This window comes from Lutra lutra, chromosome 7 (assembly GCF_902655055.1).
Source record: "Lutra lutra chromosome 7, mLutLut1.2, whole genome shotgun sequence".
NCBI classification, from domain to species: Eukaryota; Metazoa; Chordata; class Mammalia; order Carnivora; family Mustelidae; genus Lutra; species Lutra lutra.
The window spans coordinates 115,346,612-115,366,008 of NC_062284.1; the positions used below are offsets into that span (position 1 = coordinate 115,346,612).

Consider the following 19,397-nt stretch of genomic DNA (forward strand, 5'->3'; position numbering starts at 1 on the left):
CTGTGGAAATACCTGTCCCAGTGTATTTGGGCAAAATGGTTATTATAATCTAGGTCAGAGTTTCTCCATTGGGGCAATTTTCCCCCAGGGGACATTTGGCAAAGTCTAGGGACATTTCTGGTTGTCTGGGGGATGACTAGGAAGACATCACTGGCATCTAGTGGGGACAGGCCAGGGGTGCTACTAACTATCCTGAAGTGCACAAGAGAAGCCCACAAAACAAAGAATTATTCAACCAAAAAGTTGGTATGGCAGAGGTTAAGAAAGCGTGGTCGGGGTGTTCTACATAATTGGCTAGAGTAATAATTGGCTAGACTCATATTGGCTGGGTCTTTTTTTTTTTTTTTTAAGATTTTATTTATTTATCTGTCAGAGAGAGAGAGGGAGAGAGAGCGAGCACAGGCAGACAGAATGGCAGGCAGAGGCAGAGGGAGAAGCAGGCTCCCTGGCGAGCAAGTAGCCCGATGTGGGACTCGATCCCAGGACTCTGGGATCATGACCTGAGCTGAAGGCAGCTGCTTAACCAACTGAGCCACCCAGGCGTCCCTTGGCTGGGTCTTTTAAGGGCTCCACGCAGACAGGTTCTGGCTGCTAATATAGGAACTGAAAGAAAATCAACATCTATTCTCCTTCGTATCTTTCATCTTTCCCTCAGCCCCTCTGTTTCTAGTAATAAAACCCAATAAACCATTACATTTAGTGTCTGCTTTTTATTGGTCATTGAAATAAGAATCACAAGAGAGTGACAGAAGATGGAAAATAAACTTAAAAGCAAGAAAGGCAAGAAGGAAGAAAGGAAGGGAGAAAGGGAGGGAGAGGTTTGGTTGTCATTTCCACATCTAAGTGAAACGAAATCAACCAATCGAAAGAGTGGATAATGATCTGTTCTGTTGTGAGTCTGATCTTGTCTAGAAACAATGCTTATTCCCACCCCCAGGAACACACAGCCTGTAAAAACTAAGTCATTCAGGCATTTTGGCTTCTTCAAGGAGACATCGCTTATATGACTGAGGCCACCTAGTGGTTTCCAGTGTGGATCACAGCTAAGTAGGCCCTAGGCCCCTTGACTTCAACATAGTTCTGAATTTAGATACATATTCTCTATTTACAAAAGGGACGTCCCTAGTCTAGACAACTTAAAAGACATTTTCAGTTTCTCTACATTTAACACAATTCAACATGTGCCCCTACTGCATATACTAGTCTTTAAACTCTAATGTTGGGGAGCATGTAGCAATTTCAGTCTGGGAAGAAAAACACAAGGTTCTGCTTTCAAAGAGCAGGGTCTTCACAGGTTCCCCAAGAACTGTTTCTTTTATGTCCCTTGCCCGCAAATAACTCTAAAGAGGCAAGTAGAGCATATGAGAATTATATGTTAAAGATGATGATGAGCCCAAAGAAAACACCAAGCATTAGCACGAAACTAAGGTCTCTCTCTTTCCAATCTAGATGTGAAATAGCATGAGATTTGTTCTGCTTGAGAAGGGGGGAAAAAAACCCAATTTGTTTATTTGATCAATGCTTCTTTATATTTGTCTTTACTCAGCTTGATTACTGAGACCAGTCTAACTGGTCCACACACTGACACTCACTGCAGAACGTCTATGGCCAAGACAGGTGCATGAATGCCAAGCATGTTTTTAAACTGCCAGTTCTAAGTCAACATCAGTATTTCAATTCCCAGCGAGACTCTGAAAAGGCTGGAAATGCAGATTGGGTTCTCCTTCCCAGTTGTGAGGCTGGCAATAAAAAGTAAGAGTCAGCATCTGGCTTTCTCTCAAACAAAGCCGCTCAGCCCATCTCATCCACGAAAAAGATGCTATCCCAAGGGGCCATTCAGGATGTGTGTCTCTTGGATGGTACTTAGGGTGTTTCATTCATCATTGTGTTTTACTGATAGACACACACACACACACACACACACACACACACACACACACACACACAGAGTCTCTCTTTTTTCAGGAGGCTAATTTTCCAGGGACTCCCTCCTTCCTTTTGAAATGACACATTCTTAAAACCTTAAAGTCTGTTCACAAACCTGGCAAAGCTTGGTTGCTCAGAACTATACTGTGGCCAGCCTTGGTTCATGGTGTGTGCCTCGCATTACTCAGAGGCAGCTCTGATAAAGAAACTCAATATTATGCTAGAATTCCAGAGACACAGTGTGCCTCAGTAGTTTCTGATATGATGCTAAAGAGAAACAGACCAGCACAGAAGGAGCAATCTGAGAGGAAAGCACGAATGGAGGATGCAGGGACAGAGGGCACCTACCTGATCGCGATCCCCTGCAAAGCAGCAACTTTTCATGGTGCAAGAGTTGAAGTAACCCTGATTGTCAAACTGGAACACAGGCAGGCGGGAGTGGATGTCATAGAGCACAGGGGGCAGGCGACGCCTCAGGGCCAGGAGCTGGGTGCCGTTGCTGTTGAATCGCACGCTCATGGCACTCTGGAGGGATAGATTGCCACCATAGCGCAGGAGAGAACTGGAAGGCAGGAAGCAGAGGGATTGGGCATGAGGCAGGATGGACAAGAGTCTACAAAATGACCACATTTACTTCTTCCCAAAATGTGTCCAGAATCTCCTGCCAGGTTTGTACATCTGGAATTATTTCTATGAGGTAGGCTAGACGATAACAATGGGATAAGAATGGCTCCTTGATTTCATTAGAGCAAGTTATTTAACCTATCAGTTCCTCTTTTCAATCTCCAAAAGGTGAATTACCAGTTAATTTAAAGGAAATAAAGAACAAAAGCATCATGAAAGAAAAGACATATTAAAATGATTAGTTACTTCATTTTCCTGAGCTAACTACATAATCAAGTAGATACTCATCAAGTCCCTGCGAGATAAGTTGTGTCCATTCTAACTGGCTAATCATGGATGACATTTAACGGACATATTTATCCTTGTATTAGAGATACAAAGCACATCAGCAAGAAAAACAGATACTTTATTGTTTAATTTGGATATATTTCTTAAAGATTTTATTTATTTATTTGAAAGAGAGAATGAGAGAGAGAGCCTGACAAGAGGGAGGGTCAGAGGGAGAAGCAGACTCCCCGCTGAGCAGGGAGCCTAATGTGGGACTTGATCCGGGGACTCCAGGATCATGACCTGAGCTGAAGGAAGTTGCTTAAACAACTGAGCCACCCAGGTGCTCCTGGATATTTTTTTTAACAATGATCATTTTATTACTGGGGCGCCTGGGTGGCTCAATCTGTTAAGTCAGCTCAGGTCATGATCCTGGGGTCCTAGGGTGGAGCCCTTGTCAGGCTCCATGCTCGGTGGCACATCTGCTTGTCCCTCTCCCCCGCCACCCCTGTGCTCCCGGGGTGAATAAATGAATAAAAAATGAATAAAAAACTCTTCTAAAAAATCATTTTATTACTTAAGCATTTATTTTTGAATTTTTAATCTGTTCACAGAAACTTTATGTTCTAGATGGCATAACTAAAGAGTAAATATTAAACAAAAAATTTCAATTTTAATGCAGGGTAAGTACTGTAACAATTAGAGAAGCAGGATGACTTGTTTTCCTGTACAATTCCCAACAAGTCTATATGTACTTTGGCTAATATATTTTTCTAGCTTCACTAGGGAGACTGAAACACTCTGGTTCGCCTACTATTCTTCTGGAGTCTCATAATATTCCTAACATTAAAACAAACTCACACAGTCTGGTTCCAAATAATTTCTTTTGATGACTCAGAAGATACTTTCAGTTTTACAGTGAACCAGATTGGCCATGAACATTAACAATTATACAATACTAAATAGCAAAGGGTGTGTATCTGTGTGTTTATCTTCCGGTAATTAGTGCCCTTGATTAACCAGACTCTATTTCATTACAAAGGGATGAACTACTCACTGACCATATCATAACCAACTTCTTTTGTACTCTGCGTTCAATTCTTGGGGCGCTGAATTACTGGCAGGAAAGTGAGGTTAAGTATATACACCGGGAGTGACGCAGAAATTTATGTGACATCAAAACTACGAACTCATTTTGCCTCACACAGATGTTGTTGTCCTGGAAAGAAAAGAGTCCTAGTAGTTTTAGGAAAAAAACAGCTTATAAATTCTAGGGAATCACAGAGCTGGAAACGGCCTTGAGAGACCTAAATTAGAGCCTGGCAGATTTATCTGAACATTTTTAAGGAAGAAGTTTTAATAGCATTTAACCAAGTGAAAACTTAAAGAGCTATAAACTACCAGAAGAGATTTAATATTGAATGAAGACAACACATTTTCTTTTTTTGCTGTGAGCGTGAAGGGTAAGATTAAGGGGACAGGAAAAGAGATATCCCATAGGAAAAGGAGCCCTTGGAACCACGTGCAAAGGCAGCTGGCAACCTGGCCTAGTCGTCAAACCATCTACACCCACACGAGCGTGGGTCAGCCCTGTCTTCCAGAGCAGTCTTCTCACCAGAGGGAGGCAAGCTCTGGTACTGCAGCTCCATGCGGAAACAAGGCTTGGGCAAAACAGGCTTTAATCCTTGTAGGATTGGAAAGAGAAAGAAGACTTAGGAAACAGAGCCTGGCACTCCCAACATCAAGAAGAAGGCTGGTAGCCCTGCAGGTCCCAAGTAATAATCTCTGCAGAGAAATGTTCTCATAATGGTCCTCAACAGAGGCCACACTCACTCACGTACAGAGAATGAATGACGGGGCTGTTAGAGTCCAGGCATTTCCTTCACAGGGTGCCCTAGCTGCCACAGGCATGCGGTGTTATCTAAACACTGAGCTCAAAAACAATGAGAGGCTTTCAATCCCACAGCAGCACAGAGTGTACAAATAAACCACCATCTGTAGGAGTGAAGAGGAGCTGGGGGTGGAAACAAGACTCCACGGCAAGAAACGTGGCCAGCCCCACACCAGCAACAGCAGCAGGAGTTTGCATCGGCTTGGGCACCTCTGACAGGAAAGCTGGGGACTCTGGCAAATGCCCTTTGCATCGGTTAACAGGAATTTCCTCTGCTGATTCTAGTCAGACCTGTTGAAGTCTGCCCAGGACAGGCATCAGGCCCACCCCACCCCCACCGGAGCTCCTTGACTGATTTTTGCATTCTAGCCACCCTACAGAGGTCTGTTTGTGGGCTCTAGGAGAGTCACTAACTTCTCTCACCTGTGCTTCTGGGCAGGGAACTCCTTTCTCTCACACAGAGGGAAGGGTGTAGAACTCGTTCCTAGAGCGTCTGCGGGTGCTGTCTAAAAAGCATCAGTTGCTAAAACAGAATACTTCGTGTTTGGGCACAAAATTCAACTCCTTCCAGAGGGCAGAATGATACCTGAAATCCAGAGAGTGAACGATGCTAACCATGATTTCTCAGCAGGGGCTCTACAGCTGGCTCTTCCTGGTGAGAATGGTAAGGATGATCTAGTTCATTAGGAAGAAAAAGCTTAGAAGCAGTCTGCCCTCACAGTCAAGATACAAAGATTATGTCAAAGATCTGTAGTTTAAGGTTCCAAGTGTAAAGTGCCTGAGAAATCATCTAGGACTCTTTAAAAATGTGGATTCTCTGGATCCACCCCCAGATATTCTAATTCAATCTGGGAAGTGGGCCCAGGAATCTGAATTTAACAACCCCAATTAATTCTGATGCATGTGACTTTCAAACCACCTTGAGAAACATGGTTGGTTTCATTTTTGGCATTTGGGTGGAAAGAAAGCAGGAAGAGAAGAGAGAATGGGGTCAGAAGGAAAACAAGGTGGAGAGAAGGTAGATTACCAGAGGTTCAAAAAAAACCCAACTATACAATATGGCACTTTTTACAGCCCCATGTCCATTAGCAGAAAGGACTCTAATTCCTTTTGAAAACCAGAGTTCCTCTCTACCAAGAGTGCCTGAAATGTCTTTTTCCTGTCATCAATACATTCCCCAGCGGAGAAGTTTCTCATTTCCTCTTGGAGAACTGAGGGAAGACTGCCTCAATCTTTACTTGCTTTCTCAACTCTTGATCTTGATAAGGGAGATGGCACTACCCCCGCTCTTCAGAAAAATGGCCACCAATATGCACCCGGACAAGAGGAGCAGTATCTTGAAAGGCAAGCAACAGATTAAAATGTATTCAACTCAAAATATCCTTATTTAGAAAAAGAAAAGCATGGGACTCCTGGGTGGCTCAGTTGGTTAAGCAGCTGCCTTCGGCTCAGGTCATGATCCCAGCGTCCTGGGATCGAGTCCCACATGGGGCTCCTTGCTCATCAGGGAGCCTGCTTCTCCCTCTGCCTCTGCCTGCCATTCTGTCTGCCTGTGCTTGCTCTCTCTCCCTCTCTCTCTCTGACAAATAAATAAATAAATAAATAAAATCTTTAAAAAAAAAAAAAAGAAAAAGAAAAGCAAAAAATCTATTCCCAACCTATCTTCAACCAATGATTTGTCATAAAATGCAACAAGAATGGGGTAGGAGGTAATCCAAGGGTCAGCATGTAAAAGATCCAGGACGAAAAGCAAGAGAACCACAGAACAACAGGAAAATATTTCTCACTAGTATGGTCTCCTGAATTTTTCCTTTTTTGCTCCCTCCCACCTCCAGCATTCAAATGGACTTTTTTATTGTTCTTACGGAGTAAAAAGAACGTTTTTAAAAGTACTTGGCCAAGGATAAGGCCTTGGAATAGAAGAGAAACAGGCTAAGGCTGTTTCCAAGGAAAGGAACTGGGAGAAAGATACGTTGTGATCATGTTCAACGCAAGACAGGGCACTGCTAACTTTTCCAAGATTAGATTCTATGGACCTAGATTTCCATAAAACCATGACTAACTAATTCATCTGCCGGTACCAACATGATTTACCAATGCCCACCAGCATGAAATTCCTTACAGTTTCCAAGTGAAAGCTTCAATAACACCCATGAAATGCACTGTTATTCCAAATCACAGACATCAGACCTGGTATTGTACAACCAGAGTGGCAAAATCAAGATCCTATATAGGTGGGGGAAATCCCTTCCTCCCCTCCAGTTTCTGCTTTAGGATGGGATAACCTACAAGGAGTAAAGTACATTTTGTACTCGCACAACCCACAGAATATGACAAATCCTAGAGAACACTAGAAGTAGAAAGCAAACAAGTTCAGGGAGTCACAGCCCACACCAATCTTATTTAAGTATGCTCAGGGTCATAATAATCCCTCAGCCATTTATTTTATGTGAGTTGGCAGGAGAACCTGGGGTTTCTCTTTTGTTTTTTCTAACACAATCCTCAATTCCAAGATTGAGACTTCCCTAGAGGAAGCTGGAACTATTAGACAACTAGTATGAGAAAGATAACGCTGTGATCTGTGTCTAAACAAACTCACTTTCCCCAGAGCATGATTCACTGCCAACCCCCCCTGCTTGAAATATAGATACAGGTTCAGCGTACCTGATAAGATTTCCTTCCCTTCTTGAATACCCAGAAATTTGAGTTTGACTGAAGTTGGCAGAAGGGCCTGGTAAATTTCTGATAAAGAGATCTTTGGATAGGGGCGCCTGGCTAGCTTAGTCAATAGAGCATGCAACTCTTGATCTCATGGTTGTGGGTTTGAGCCCCATGGTGTGGGTACAGAGATTACTTAAAAATAAAATCTTTTAAAAAAGAGAGACACATCTTTAAATGATCAAATGACAATTCTAGTCCCTCCATGAAGCAAACGTGGATGGCAGGCTTGCAGTGTTTCTAATCACACCATCTTCCAGAAAAGGGACATACCCAAAGTTGAAGTGATCTGGAACCTAAATTTTTGCATTTGGCCCAGAGATCCCAAAAACCACACAGAACCAAACAAGATCTCAAAATAAAGTAAGAGGCACTGCCATAACCAAAAGATTTGTTCTAGGACACTCATGAATTTCCCACAGAACAAAGGACTCAACATTTAGTCATCTCAGTTCATCAGATGGCCTGGCTTACTCAGAATCCCCCTTCATCCCAAGCTACAGAAAACAGAGAGGGATTTCGTAAGCAGCCATTTAATCTTCACTTACAACTAACTACTCCTGGTCCTACCTTCTGACAGATTTTTACATTAGCATCAGCCCCGACCTCACAGTACATAAAACTGGAAAGGGAGAGTTTAATGAACAGTGGGTGGCAAGAGGCAGGAAAAAGCCAGGGGAAGAGGGAGACTGGGATGGCAGCTCCTATATCAACGGTAACAGTGCTGCAGGAGGGGTGGGAATACATGCAGGTGAACAGGCAATCCGTGATGGCAGGAGGGGAAACTGGGGTGGGTACATGACTGTTAGGGTACAAGATCACAAAGCTGGAGGAATGTTAAAGAGGAAAGAGGCAAAGTCTGGAAAAAATCCTAAGCAGAAGAGGGTCTGAAAACAAAATCTCCATTTCTTACCTTCTAGGAAGAACTCCTACACAAACAATTGAAAATAAGAGATGCGAGGGATGCAAAAGAAAGGGAGGGAAGGCCAGGCCAAAGTGCTGAGTGACGGGAGAAGAAACAGGAAGCCAGCCTGTTTCTCACAGGAGCCGCTCACTGGGAACGTATCCAAACACCGAAGTCCCTTCTAGCTGGCAGTCACAGAACTGTCTTAGAATAATGGCTTTGAAACTTTTTTCTAGCAACCTTCTGTAAAGTACATTTTATACCGCATCCCAGTACACCCACATCTTTTAGCATAACTTCATTAAACAATACTTACCACCTACTATAATGCTATGCACTGATTTTCTATTCTATATTTTTTTTTATTTAATAAATACTTGTGATCATCTAAATTGATGTCGTGGCCCACAGAATTATTGAAAGAGCTTCCTACCTTAGACTCCTTGCTTCCACTCTTGGCCCATGCTTCATTTATCTTGAATAACACAGCCAGAGGGATGATGAACCATGAGTCAGAACACATCATTACTTTGCTAAAGATCATCCAGTGGCTCCCCATTTACACCAGAGTAAAAACCAATTCCTTACGACACCAGTAAAACCCTAGACAACCACCTCCCTGATCCCTGTATCTCTGACCCCACCTTCTAGCACTCTTCTTACCTTACTCTACTTCAACCACATTATGCTTCCTTGCTGACCCTAGAACAAGTCAAACATGCTTCTGCTTCAGGGTCTGCATTTGCAGATCCTGAAGTCCAGAATGCTTCTCTCCAGGGATGTCCATGATTCATTCACTCACCTCTTTCTTCAAGTATCCTCCTCAACTAGGCCCTTTCTGACACCCTGTGCAAAAATACAAGCTCCCCAGTACTCCCTGTCTCCCTTGCCTGCTTTATTGTTCTGCAGTACATGAATCACCATCTTATACACCATATATTTTTATGTATTTATTTTGTTTCTTATTTGTCTTTTCCCACTAGACTGTGAGCCTTTGTTTGTTTTCCCCATATATCTCAAGTGCTTGAGATATATGCCAGACACATAATCGTCATTCAATTAAGAGCTGCTGAATGAATGATTTAATGGATCATGAGCAGCAGTTTGAAAAACTCTGACTTTGTACATTAAAAAGGAAAATGGGATCCACTGAAGTTCACATGGGTCCTGACATTTATCTACACATGAAACCCAATCTGAGAGGCAAGCCACAAAGCAGCAGAAAATTGGAAAAACTGCAAGAGGCAGGGCACCTGGGTGGCTCAGTCAGTTAAGCATCTGCCTTCAGCTCAGGCCATGATCCTAGGATTCTCATTTCACACTGGTGGAAACCAAGGTCCTGAGCAGTAACATGATTTGGTCCTGAGCACACAACAGATAAGCAGCAGACGTAGGACCAGCAAATTTTTTCTGCTTCTTGGCCCAACAGGATTTCACAGAGGGGCGCCTTGGTAGCACAGCTGGTTAAGCGCTGGACTCTTGGTTTTGCCTCAGGTCATGATTCCAGATGGTGAGATCGAACCCCACGTGGGGCTCCATGCTCAGCGTGGAGTCTGCTTGAGTTTCTCTCTCCCTCTGTCCCTCCCACCTCTCTCTCAAATAAATAATTCTCAAAGACAAATAAACTGCAAAACAAAAAAACAAGATTTCACAGAATACATGGTGGAGATGGATTATTCTAACCAAGAAAATAGTATCAGATGAGGAGACATCAGGGCCAGAGGATTTATCTAAGTAATTCACTTCACACCCTGTCCTGTCATTCATTAACTCACGTGTTCATGCATGCATTTACTGAATAAACATTTACTGAATACCTGCTAACTATTTTACATACTGTACTAGGCCCATAGTTTCAAGTATGAAATAAGATGAAGGAGATGGGGCACCTGGGTGGGCTCAGTTGTTAAGCACCTGCCTTCAGCTCAGGTCATGATCCCAAGGTCCTGGGACTGGAGCCCCTCTCAGGCTCCCTACTCAGCGGGGAACCTGCTTCTCTCCCTCTCCCTATCCCCCTGCTTGTGTTCCCTCTCTCACTGTCTCTGTCAAATACATAAATAAAATCTTTTTTTTTTTAAAGATTTTATTTAGGGACGCCTGGGTGGCTCAGTTGGTTAAGCAGCTGCCTTCGGCTCAGGTCATGATCCCAGCGTCCTGGGATCGAGTCCCGCATCGGGCTCCTTGCTTGGCGGGGAGCCTGCTTCTCCCTCTGCCTCTGCCTGCCATTCTGTCTGCCTGTGCTCGCTTGCTCTCCTCTCTCTCTGACAAATAAATAAAATCTAAAAACAAAACAAAACAAAAAAAACAAAAAACTTAAAAAAAAAAAAAGATTTTATTTATTTGAGAGAGAGAGAGACACATACACAGCAAGAGATGGAACACAAGCAAAGGGAGTGGGAAAGGGAGAAGCACGCTTCCGCTGAGCAGGGAGCCCGATTCGGGGCTTGATTCCAGGACCCTGGGATCATGATCTGAGCCGAAGGCAGACACTTAACAACTGAACCACCCAAGCACCCCAATAAATAAAATCTTAAGAAAGAAAAAAAAAAAAAGATGAAGGAGACAACCTCAAGAACCAATAAGGGATAAGGAAACCAAAAGTTTCTATCTATAACACAAATAGTGTTGTAGTAAGGGGAACATGTGTAGTGAGAAACATAGGAAGAGTATCTACCCTCCACTGGGGACACAGGGGTGGGAGTGCTTACAATAGACTTCTAGAAGAAAAATCTCAGCTGACTCAACAGGAAGGGTCAGAGAATTGACTCAAATTCTTAACTGGCAAAAGAAATGAGATAAATCCAGGTATATTAATGTATGGGTAAATTTCCAACACATACTGATGAGTGAAAAACATACATGGATACAGAGACAACTCTGTATGTTTTCTATGGGTACATATGTTAGCATATAAAAGTAAAAAAAAAAAAAAAAGTTCTGAGGCATATACTACAAATTCCTAACACTCATTACCCTCAGGGGAGGGGACAGGGGACCAGGACTGGAAGAAGTAGTAGTCAGAATGGACTTCAGCTTTATTCAAAGTTTTAGAAGGAGAACATTACTAAGACAGAATTCATATTTTTTTAACTTCTAATTCTGAAGCAAGTACAGATTCAGAGGAAGTTGCAGAGACATGTACGAGAAGGTCCTTTGTACCCTTTAGCCACCCTCTCCCTGTGTTACCATCCTACATAACAATAGTAAAATATCAAAACCAGGAAATTTACATTGATACAATCTATAGAACTTATTCAGATTTTGTCGATTACACGTGCACTCGTGTGTGTGTGTGTGTGTGTGTGTGTGTGTGTCTTTGTAGCTCTATGCAATTAGATCACATGCACAGCTTCACGTAACCACTACAATTAAAACACCTGTGGTGCTCGCTTCAGCTATACTAAAACTAGACTGATACAGAGATTAGCATCGCCCCTGCGCAAGGATGACTCGCAAATTCGTGAAGCATTCCATATTAAAAAAAAAAAAAAAAAGACACTTATGTTACCATCATCACAAGACTCCCTCATGCTACCCTTCCTTGTATGGCCACATTCATCCCCACTCTATCCCCATTGCTAACATCTGGCAACCACTTATCGGTTCTCCATCTGTTCAAATATATTAGTTTGTGAATGTTTACATGGAATCATGCAGTATGTATCTTTTGAGCCTGGGAAGTTCGTTTTTAATCTATAAAGGAACTACCAAACTATGTTTCAGAGTGGCTATACGATGGTACATTCCCACCAGCAATGCAGGAGCAATCCAGTTTCTCCACAACTTCAGCAGCACCACTTGTATTTCAAAAAGCCAAATTAGAAGTCGGTCAATGTATTTTAAAACAAAAGTAGAGACAAAACTAGACATTTTTAGCTTCCTTATGGATATATCTAAAGCCACCTATGAAATATTTTTGTAAGAACAACCAAAAAAACCCCCCAAAAATAAAACCACCCACAAAACCCTGAATCACTTCAAGCCCCTTAATCTAAAAACAGTTTACAGGAAAAAATGGGTCAGAAGAAACATGCTAAACGACAGTGTAAAATGCAATCACTATAATCTAAAATGTGAGAAATTCCGTAAGATAAATAACAGTTATTTTAACAAATAGATTTGCAAGGGAAAAATGTGAGAGGCGGGAATAGTTATAGATTAAGAAACTCAGAGGCCATATTAAATAATTGCTTTGTATGAACCCTATCTAAATCCTGAATCATTTGTAGCATTCATGAGACAATTAAGGAAATTTTCTTTTTTTAAGATTTTAAGTAATCTCCATACCCAACGCGGGGCTTGAATTCATAATCCCGAGATCAAGAGTTACATGCTCTACCAAATGAACCAGCCAGGTGCCCCAACAATTAAGGAAATTTAAACACTAATTAAATAGATGCAATGATATTAAGAAGTTATTGTTATTTCTTAGGCATGATAATACTGGGATTATGGTTTTTAAAAGAATTATCTTTTATGGAAAGTAATTTGGCAGTTCCTCAAGAAGTTTTAACATAGGGTTACCATACGACCCAGTAATTCTACTGCTAGGTATATACCTGAAAGAACTCAAAACAAATACTTCTTCATGAATGTTAACAGTAGCACCGTTCATAGTACCAAGAAGTGTAAACAACTCAAATACCTATCAAAGGGTGATTAACAACATGTGGTATATCCATACAATAGAATATTATCCAGCCATAAAAAGGAATGAAGTACTGATATATGCTACCACGTGGATGAGTCTTGAAAACATGATGATAAGTATAAGTAGCCAGACCAAAGGTCACATAATGTACGAAACAGCTGGAACAGGTAAATCCAAAGAAACAGAAAGCAGATAGATGGTAGCCAGAAGCTACCAAGAGAAAAGTATTCTGGGGAGTCACTGCATAAAGGGTATGAGTTTTAATTTAGGAGAATGAAAATGTTTTGGAACTAGATAGAGGTGGTGGTTATAAAACACTGTGAACATGCTACATGCTATTGACCTTTTCACTTTAAAATGGTTAATTTTATGTTATGTGAATTTTACCTCAATTTATTTATTTATTTATTTTTAAAGATTTTATTTATTTATTTGACAAAGAGAGACACAGAGTGAGAGGGAACCAAAGCAGGGGGGTGGAAGATCGAGAAGCAGTCTTCCTGAAAAGCAGGGAGCCCGATGTGGGGCTTGATCCCACGACCCTGGGACCATGACCTGAGCTAAAGGCAGACGCTTAATGACTGAGCCACCCAAGTGCTCCTGAATTTATCTCAATTTAAAAAAGAATTATCCTGGGGCATCTGGGTGGCTCAGTGGTTAAGCATCTGCCTTATGCTCAGGTCAGGATCCCAGGGCCCTGGGATGGAGCCCCACACTGGGTTCCCTGTTCAGCCTGAGTCTCCTTCTCCCTCTGTCACTCCCCCTGCCTATGCTCTCCCACTCTGTCAAATAAATAAATAAAATCTTTAAAAAATAAAAAGGAAAAGAATTAACTTTCAGAGATACGTAGTAAATTATTTACAAAGAAATGAGATCATATTACAGGGAAATCGATTCAAAATAATTTTGAAGGGAGGTCACAGATGAGGAATAAATGAAGCAAGACTGTCCATGGGTTAATTACTGAAGCCGAGCAATAGGTACATTAGTATTCCTTTTACTAATATTTGTATCTAAAAATTTTTTTACCATAAAAATTTTTTTAAAGAGAAAAGATTTGATTTTACAACAAGAAAGTCCACTTGATTTAAGGATTTGACATCACCTCCTTCCGAATAGCAATATTCGGGAATATTAAAGGAAGGATATGGACTGGTACATGCTTCCAGAACTCCCATCCATTCCCCAGATGTTCTGAGGTCTCTTTTATAAAAGGCACATTTGTGTTTGTGCAAAGGAATGGGAATGGGGAAGCTCTGGCCTAAAGTCCAAAGACCCTGGATCAGAATGAACACAGAAATAAATTCAACATGGACCTTTTAATAACCATAGCTCCCATCTTGCAGGAAATGAGAAGTTGCTTAATCATCTGGAATAGTCGTTGCAAATGGCAGATTCACAGGTCCTGCCTCAGGTCTTAACAATTCAATCTCTGGATCTGTGCTCCAGGAAGGAGCATTTTAACTAGATTCCCAGGTGATTCTGATGCCCTCTAAAGTCTGAGAATACCAGGGGCCCGGGTGCCTTCCAATGGACAAAGCTGATTCTAGAGCTCCACCTCGTGGCCTAAAAACTAGACAGCAACTTCACCAGAATTCTGGCTTCCCCACAGAACTCTGACAGGCAGTCAAAACCCATTAAGAACCCTTATAACCTCCTTTAGGGATTTATTCCTTAGAGACAAAATTTTGATCCATGCCATTACACTGAAGGAATTAAAAGGTCCAGAAAACATTACAGAAAGCTTACTCTGAAAATGTAGACTATTTGGGTATAAGTATAAAACTGCATTCATTTGGTATTTACTTAACACAATAGTCTAAGTGTTGTTCTAGGCTCTAATGATCAGAGATAAATGAAACATGGCCCTGTCCTTAAAAATCCATAGGAAAACGTGACAGAGGCGCCTGGGTGGCTCAATCGGTGAAGCGTCTGCCTTTGGCTCAAGTCATGATCCCAGGGTCCTTGGATTGAGACCCACATCAGGTTCCCTGCTCAGCAGGGAGTCTGTCTGCTTCTCCCTCTCCTCCCCACTGTTGCTCTCTCTCGCTATCTCTGTCTGTCTCTCTCTCTCTCTCTCAAATAAATAAATAAATAAATAAATAAATAAATAAATAAATAAAATAAAGGAAAACATGACAGGTAATAGTACAGCTCAGGACAAGCACTTCATTTCTGAGAAGCAATGGGAAGGGTACTGGGTACTGGGAAGGAAATAAAAAATATACTCTTAGTCTAGCTGGAGATAAACACTCCTATCAAAAGATCACTAATGATGGCAAAAGCAGCAACAGAGCCACTAAGCCAAGCAACATGCATGCCACATACTGTAAGTACTTTACAGAGGCTCTGAATAGAGATCCCTTACTGCAGAAGAAAAAGCTTCATGCACTGGCACATATTCTGTACCCAAACTGTGCTAGGTGTTGGGGACACAGTGAGTAAAAGAAGCGTTTTATTTTCTTTTCAGAGTACCATGTACATATGTATGTATTATTATGTTCAGTTAGCCAGCATTAGTTTTTGATGTAGCATTCAATGATTTATTAGTTGCATATAACACCCAGTGCTTAAGAATATGTAACAGGGGGCACCTGGGTGGCTCAGTCGGTTAAGTGTCTGCCTTCGGCTCAGGTCATGATCCCAAAGTCCTGGGATTGAGCCCTAAGTTGGGCTCCCTGCTCAGTGTGGAGTCTGCTTCTCCCTCTCTTTCTACCCCCTCCCTTGCTCTCTCTCTCTCACACTCTCTCTCAAATAAATAAAATCTTAAAAAAAAAAGTATGCAACAAGGAGCGAGGGTGCTTTTCCTGATGAGTTACCATTTGACTGTGAACCCTGACAAGTAACTAAAATTTGGCCAAAGAAAAGCGCAAAAAAACCAGAGACATACTCCTCTAGGTGTGTTTGTATATGGAAGAGAGTACAAGGAGAGAGAGAAAGGACAATGGCACCAGAGAAGAAGCAGACTGCTTACTGAAGGAGTTTTTATTTTATCCAGTAAAGCAGGTCATACATTCATTCCAAAAAACATTTTCTTAGAGCATCCCACACATAGGTTCTGGGGATACGGCCATGAACAAAGATATCAAGAATCCATTAAAACTCCTGGGTAGGGAATGGCAAGAGTGATGTTTAAGGAAGTGTACTACATGGCAGAAGCAAGAGGCAAGTTAAGAAGCCAGTAGTCAGTCCCTTCTGGAAATAGTGCTATGGGCCTGAGATGGAGCTAGGGCTTTCAGACCTGAAAATAGTGGCCAGGCACTAATACATAGCAAGGCTGGGTATGGCAGAGGGACAGAGAGATAGAAAAGGAAAATAGGACTCTGGGCTTTGGGCCAGGATGATTGGGGAGTGATGTGACATTGATAAAAAGAAACAAGAAAGGAAAACAGTTCTAGAGAGAAAACAAGTGTGTATTATAGGTTTTGGTGGATGGAACACCTGCCTGAGTATTGTATAGATATGTAAAGATGGGTGAGTGGGGAAAGAAAGAAAAAAAGGAGTGGCTAACCAGAAGGCATGTCCCCAGTTAGAGCTAATCATTCTGACAACTAAACGCCAATGGTCCCCAGCTTTTCTCTTGCAGTTTTCTACAACACCATCCAAACTGCTGGGTCCTCCTGACTGTCCTCTCTCCCTCTTTTGTTCCTTCAAACCATTTCCTAAAGAGCTGGTGATATTGCTATAACCACTGGCATCACAGGGAAGGCAAGTAACCAGGTGAAGATAATAGTGATATTGGATTTTTTTAAATGTACTTTAAGATTTTATTTATTTATTTGAGAGAGAGAGAATGAGAGCGAGAGGTCAGAGGGAAAAGCAGACTCCCCGCTGAGCAGGGAGCCTGATGTGGGACTTGATCCAGGGACTCCAGGATCATGACCTGAGTCGAAGGCAGTCTCCCAACCAACTGAGCCACCCAGGTGCCCCTTTTTCAAAAAGACTTGTTTGTTTATTTATTTGAGAGAGAGAGAGAGAATGAGAATTAAATGTACTTTAAATACATTAAGTAGGGTGTCTGGGTGGCTCAGTTGGTTAAGCATCTGCCATCAGCTCAGGTCATGATTCCAGATTCCTGGGATAGAGTCCCACTTCGGCTTTGGTCTCCTTGCTCAGTGGTGAGCCTGCTTCTCCCCGCCAAACACCAGCTTGTGTGTCCTTACTCATGCTCTCTGACAAGTAAATTTAAAAAAATAATTTAAATAAATACATTAAATATACTTTAGTAAAGTATACTAAGTATATAGCTCAGTAATTTTTTTACTGAAGTATATACCCATGAAACTACCACCCAGATATTAAACCCTGGAAGCTTCCCTCATGCCTCCCTAAGTCAATACCCTTCCCAAACGTCACCACTATTCTGACTTCTACAACCTGCCTGTTCTTGAAGGCCATATACACTTCTGTATCTATCTGGCTGCTTTCATTCAAAATTCACCCACGTCAAAGTGGGTACCTACAGTTCATTCTTATGTCTATGTGGTATTCCACTGTATGGCTATTCTGCAGTTTACTTATCCATTCTCCTTCGATGGACATTTGTGTTGTTCCCAGCTTTCGGTTGTTATGAATAAAGCATCTGTGAATATTATTATACACATCTTTGATGGAAGTCCGTATTCATTTCTCTTAGATATACCTAAGGGTGAGATTGCTGGTCATAGAATCACATGTGGAGTTTTAGCAGACATTGAAAAAGAGTTTTCCCAAGTGGTTGTACCAAATTACCCTCCCCTAAAATGTATGAGATTTTCAGTTGCTCCACACTCTTATCAACACTTGGTACTATCAGTCTCTCTAATTTGAACCATCCAGGATGTACAGTGATACCTTACTGTGGTTTTAACTTGCACTGCCCTCAGGAGTAGTGAAGCTGAATGCCTTTCAAATGTTTATTGGCTATTTGGTCTACCTTCTTTTGTGAAGCACCTATCCAACAGTCCTGCTCATTTTAAAAGTTTCATTTTCTTTTACTGATTTGTAGTTCTATTGCTGATCTGTAGTTCTATTAGAATAGATTCTGTAGATAGGAATTCTTGTTCAATACATGTATGATGAATATTTTTTTCCCAGATCATGGCTTGTCTTTTGGCTCATCTTTTCACTTGAGTGTCTTTGACAAACCGAAGTTCTTAATTTGAATGCAATCCAATTTAACATTTTTTTTTCTTTCATGTAGCGTGCTTTTTGGGTCATGTTTAAGAAATCTTTGTCTACCCTAATGGCCTTGCATTCTGGTCTGGACAGGCTCATTCTTTAAAGTTTCAACAAACACCAGAGCATGAGCACCTTCTCCAGTCTCTGAAGCTGTACCCTGAGCCCCGTTATAGCATAAGCAACCCTCAAAATGCAATGCGGCAGAGATGGTCTGGTTTGTTCAGAAGGCAAGGAGTTACATTTAATTTGGTCTCTACAGCAGCAGAATTGACAGAGGCCCTGCAAAACAGACATCTAACCTAGAGGTCTCCCAAAGCCAGATGAGGTCCTGAGAGCAATTTCTTTTTTAATAGTAGGAATTTGCACTCATTGCCCAATTTCATATATGTCATTTACACACCACGTGAAAGCACTATCTTATAAGGTAAGTCTTTATAGGAATTCCTGGCTTGCCCTAGTTTTATTATTGAGTGGGAAAAAATCACTCTCCTTATTATCCTTGTCAAAGCAAGACACTATTACCTGTCACAGAACTAACAGTTTCTGACAGCAAGTGACAGAAATTAAAGATATGAGAAGGGAGAGCAGTGGTGAGTGAGCAGTCAGCTGAAACAGGGAATGAAAAGGATGAGACAAGCTGAGTAACAGCAGGGGAATCTTTACTTTTTCTGAACTCCCTCAGTGTTAGAAGACGGCAGATCTGAAACCTATTCAGAAGCCACTGCACCAGTCCAAGCAAAACATAACTGGGATCTTGGCAGTGACAAAGAACAGGATGGCTGCAAAAAGACATCAGCAGAGGGGCACCTGGGTGGCTCAGTGGGTTGGGCCTCTGCCTTCCACTCAGGTCATGATCTCAAGGTCTTGGGATCGAGCTCCACAGTGGGCTCTCTGCACAACAGGGAGCCTGCTTCCCACCCACGCCCCTCGCCGGCCTGCCTCTCTGTCTACTTGTGATCTCTGTCAAGTAAATAAATAAAATCTTAAAAAAAAAAAAAAAAAAAAAAGACATCAGCAGAAATAACCTGCATGAAAGGAAAGGCACCTTATCTAAACACGCATTATCTATCCGTGTATGCGAAGTTTTTCCTCTTACCCCGTTCACCCTATGGCCCACTCATTACCACTCCAATCCCTAAAGCAGACCTTTAAAACTCAAATGTCTATAGGGTCAGGCAAGTAATGTAAATGAAGGAAGCACCCCTTGATTAAGACATCAAGGAGTGGTGGGACACATTTCGAAGATCTGAGGAGGA

General features: G+C 41.8%; 1 protein-coding gene and 1 non-coding gene across 4 annotated transcripts in view; one reads left to right on the forward strand and one right to left on the reverse strand.

Annotated features, from left to right (window-relative positions):
- The window catches only part of DCAF5 (DDB1 and CUL4 associated factor 5), a 102,963-nt gene that overhangs the window by 46,763 nt on the left and 36,803 nt on the right, over positions 1-19,397 (reverse strand). For all 3 annotated transcript variants that reach the window (XM_047735819.1, XM_047735818.1, XM_047735820.1), the window contains exon 6: positions 2,275-2,488. In XM_047735819.1, coding sequence (XP_047591775.1) covers positions 2,275-2,488 — 214 coding nt within the window. The remainder of the gene's footprint in view (positions 1-2,274; positions 2,489-19,397) is intronic.
- LOC125105780 (U6 spliceosomal RNA) lies at positions 11,708-11,810 on the forward strand. Its single transcript, XR_007129043.1, has one exon. It is a non-coding gene; the product is annotated as a U6 spliceosomal RNA (small nuclear RNA).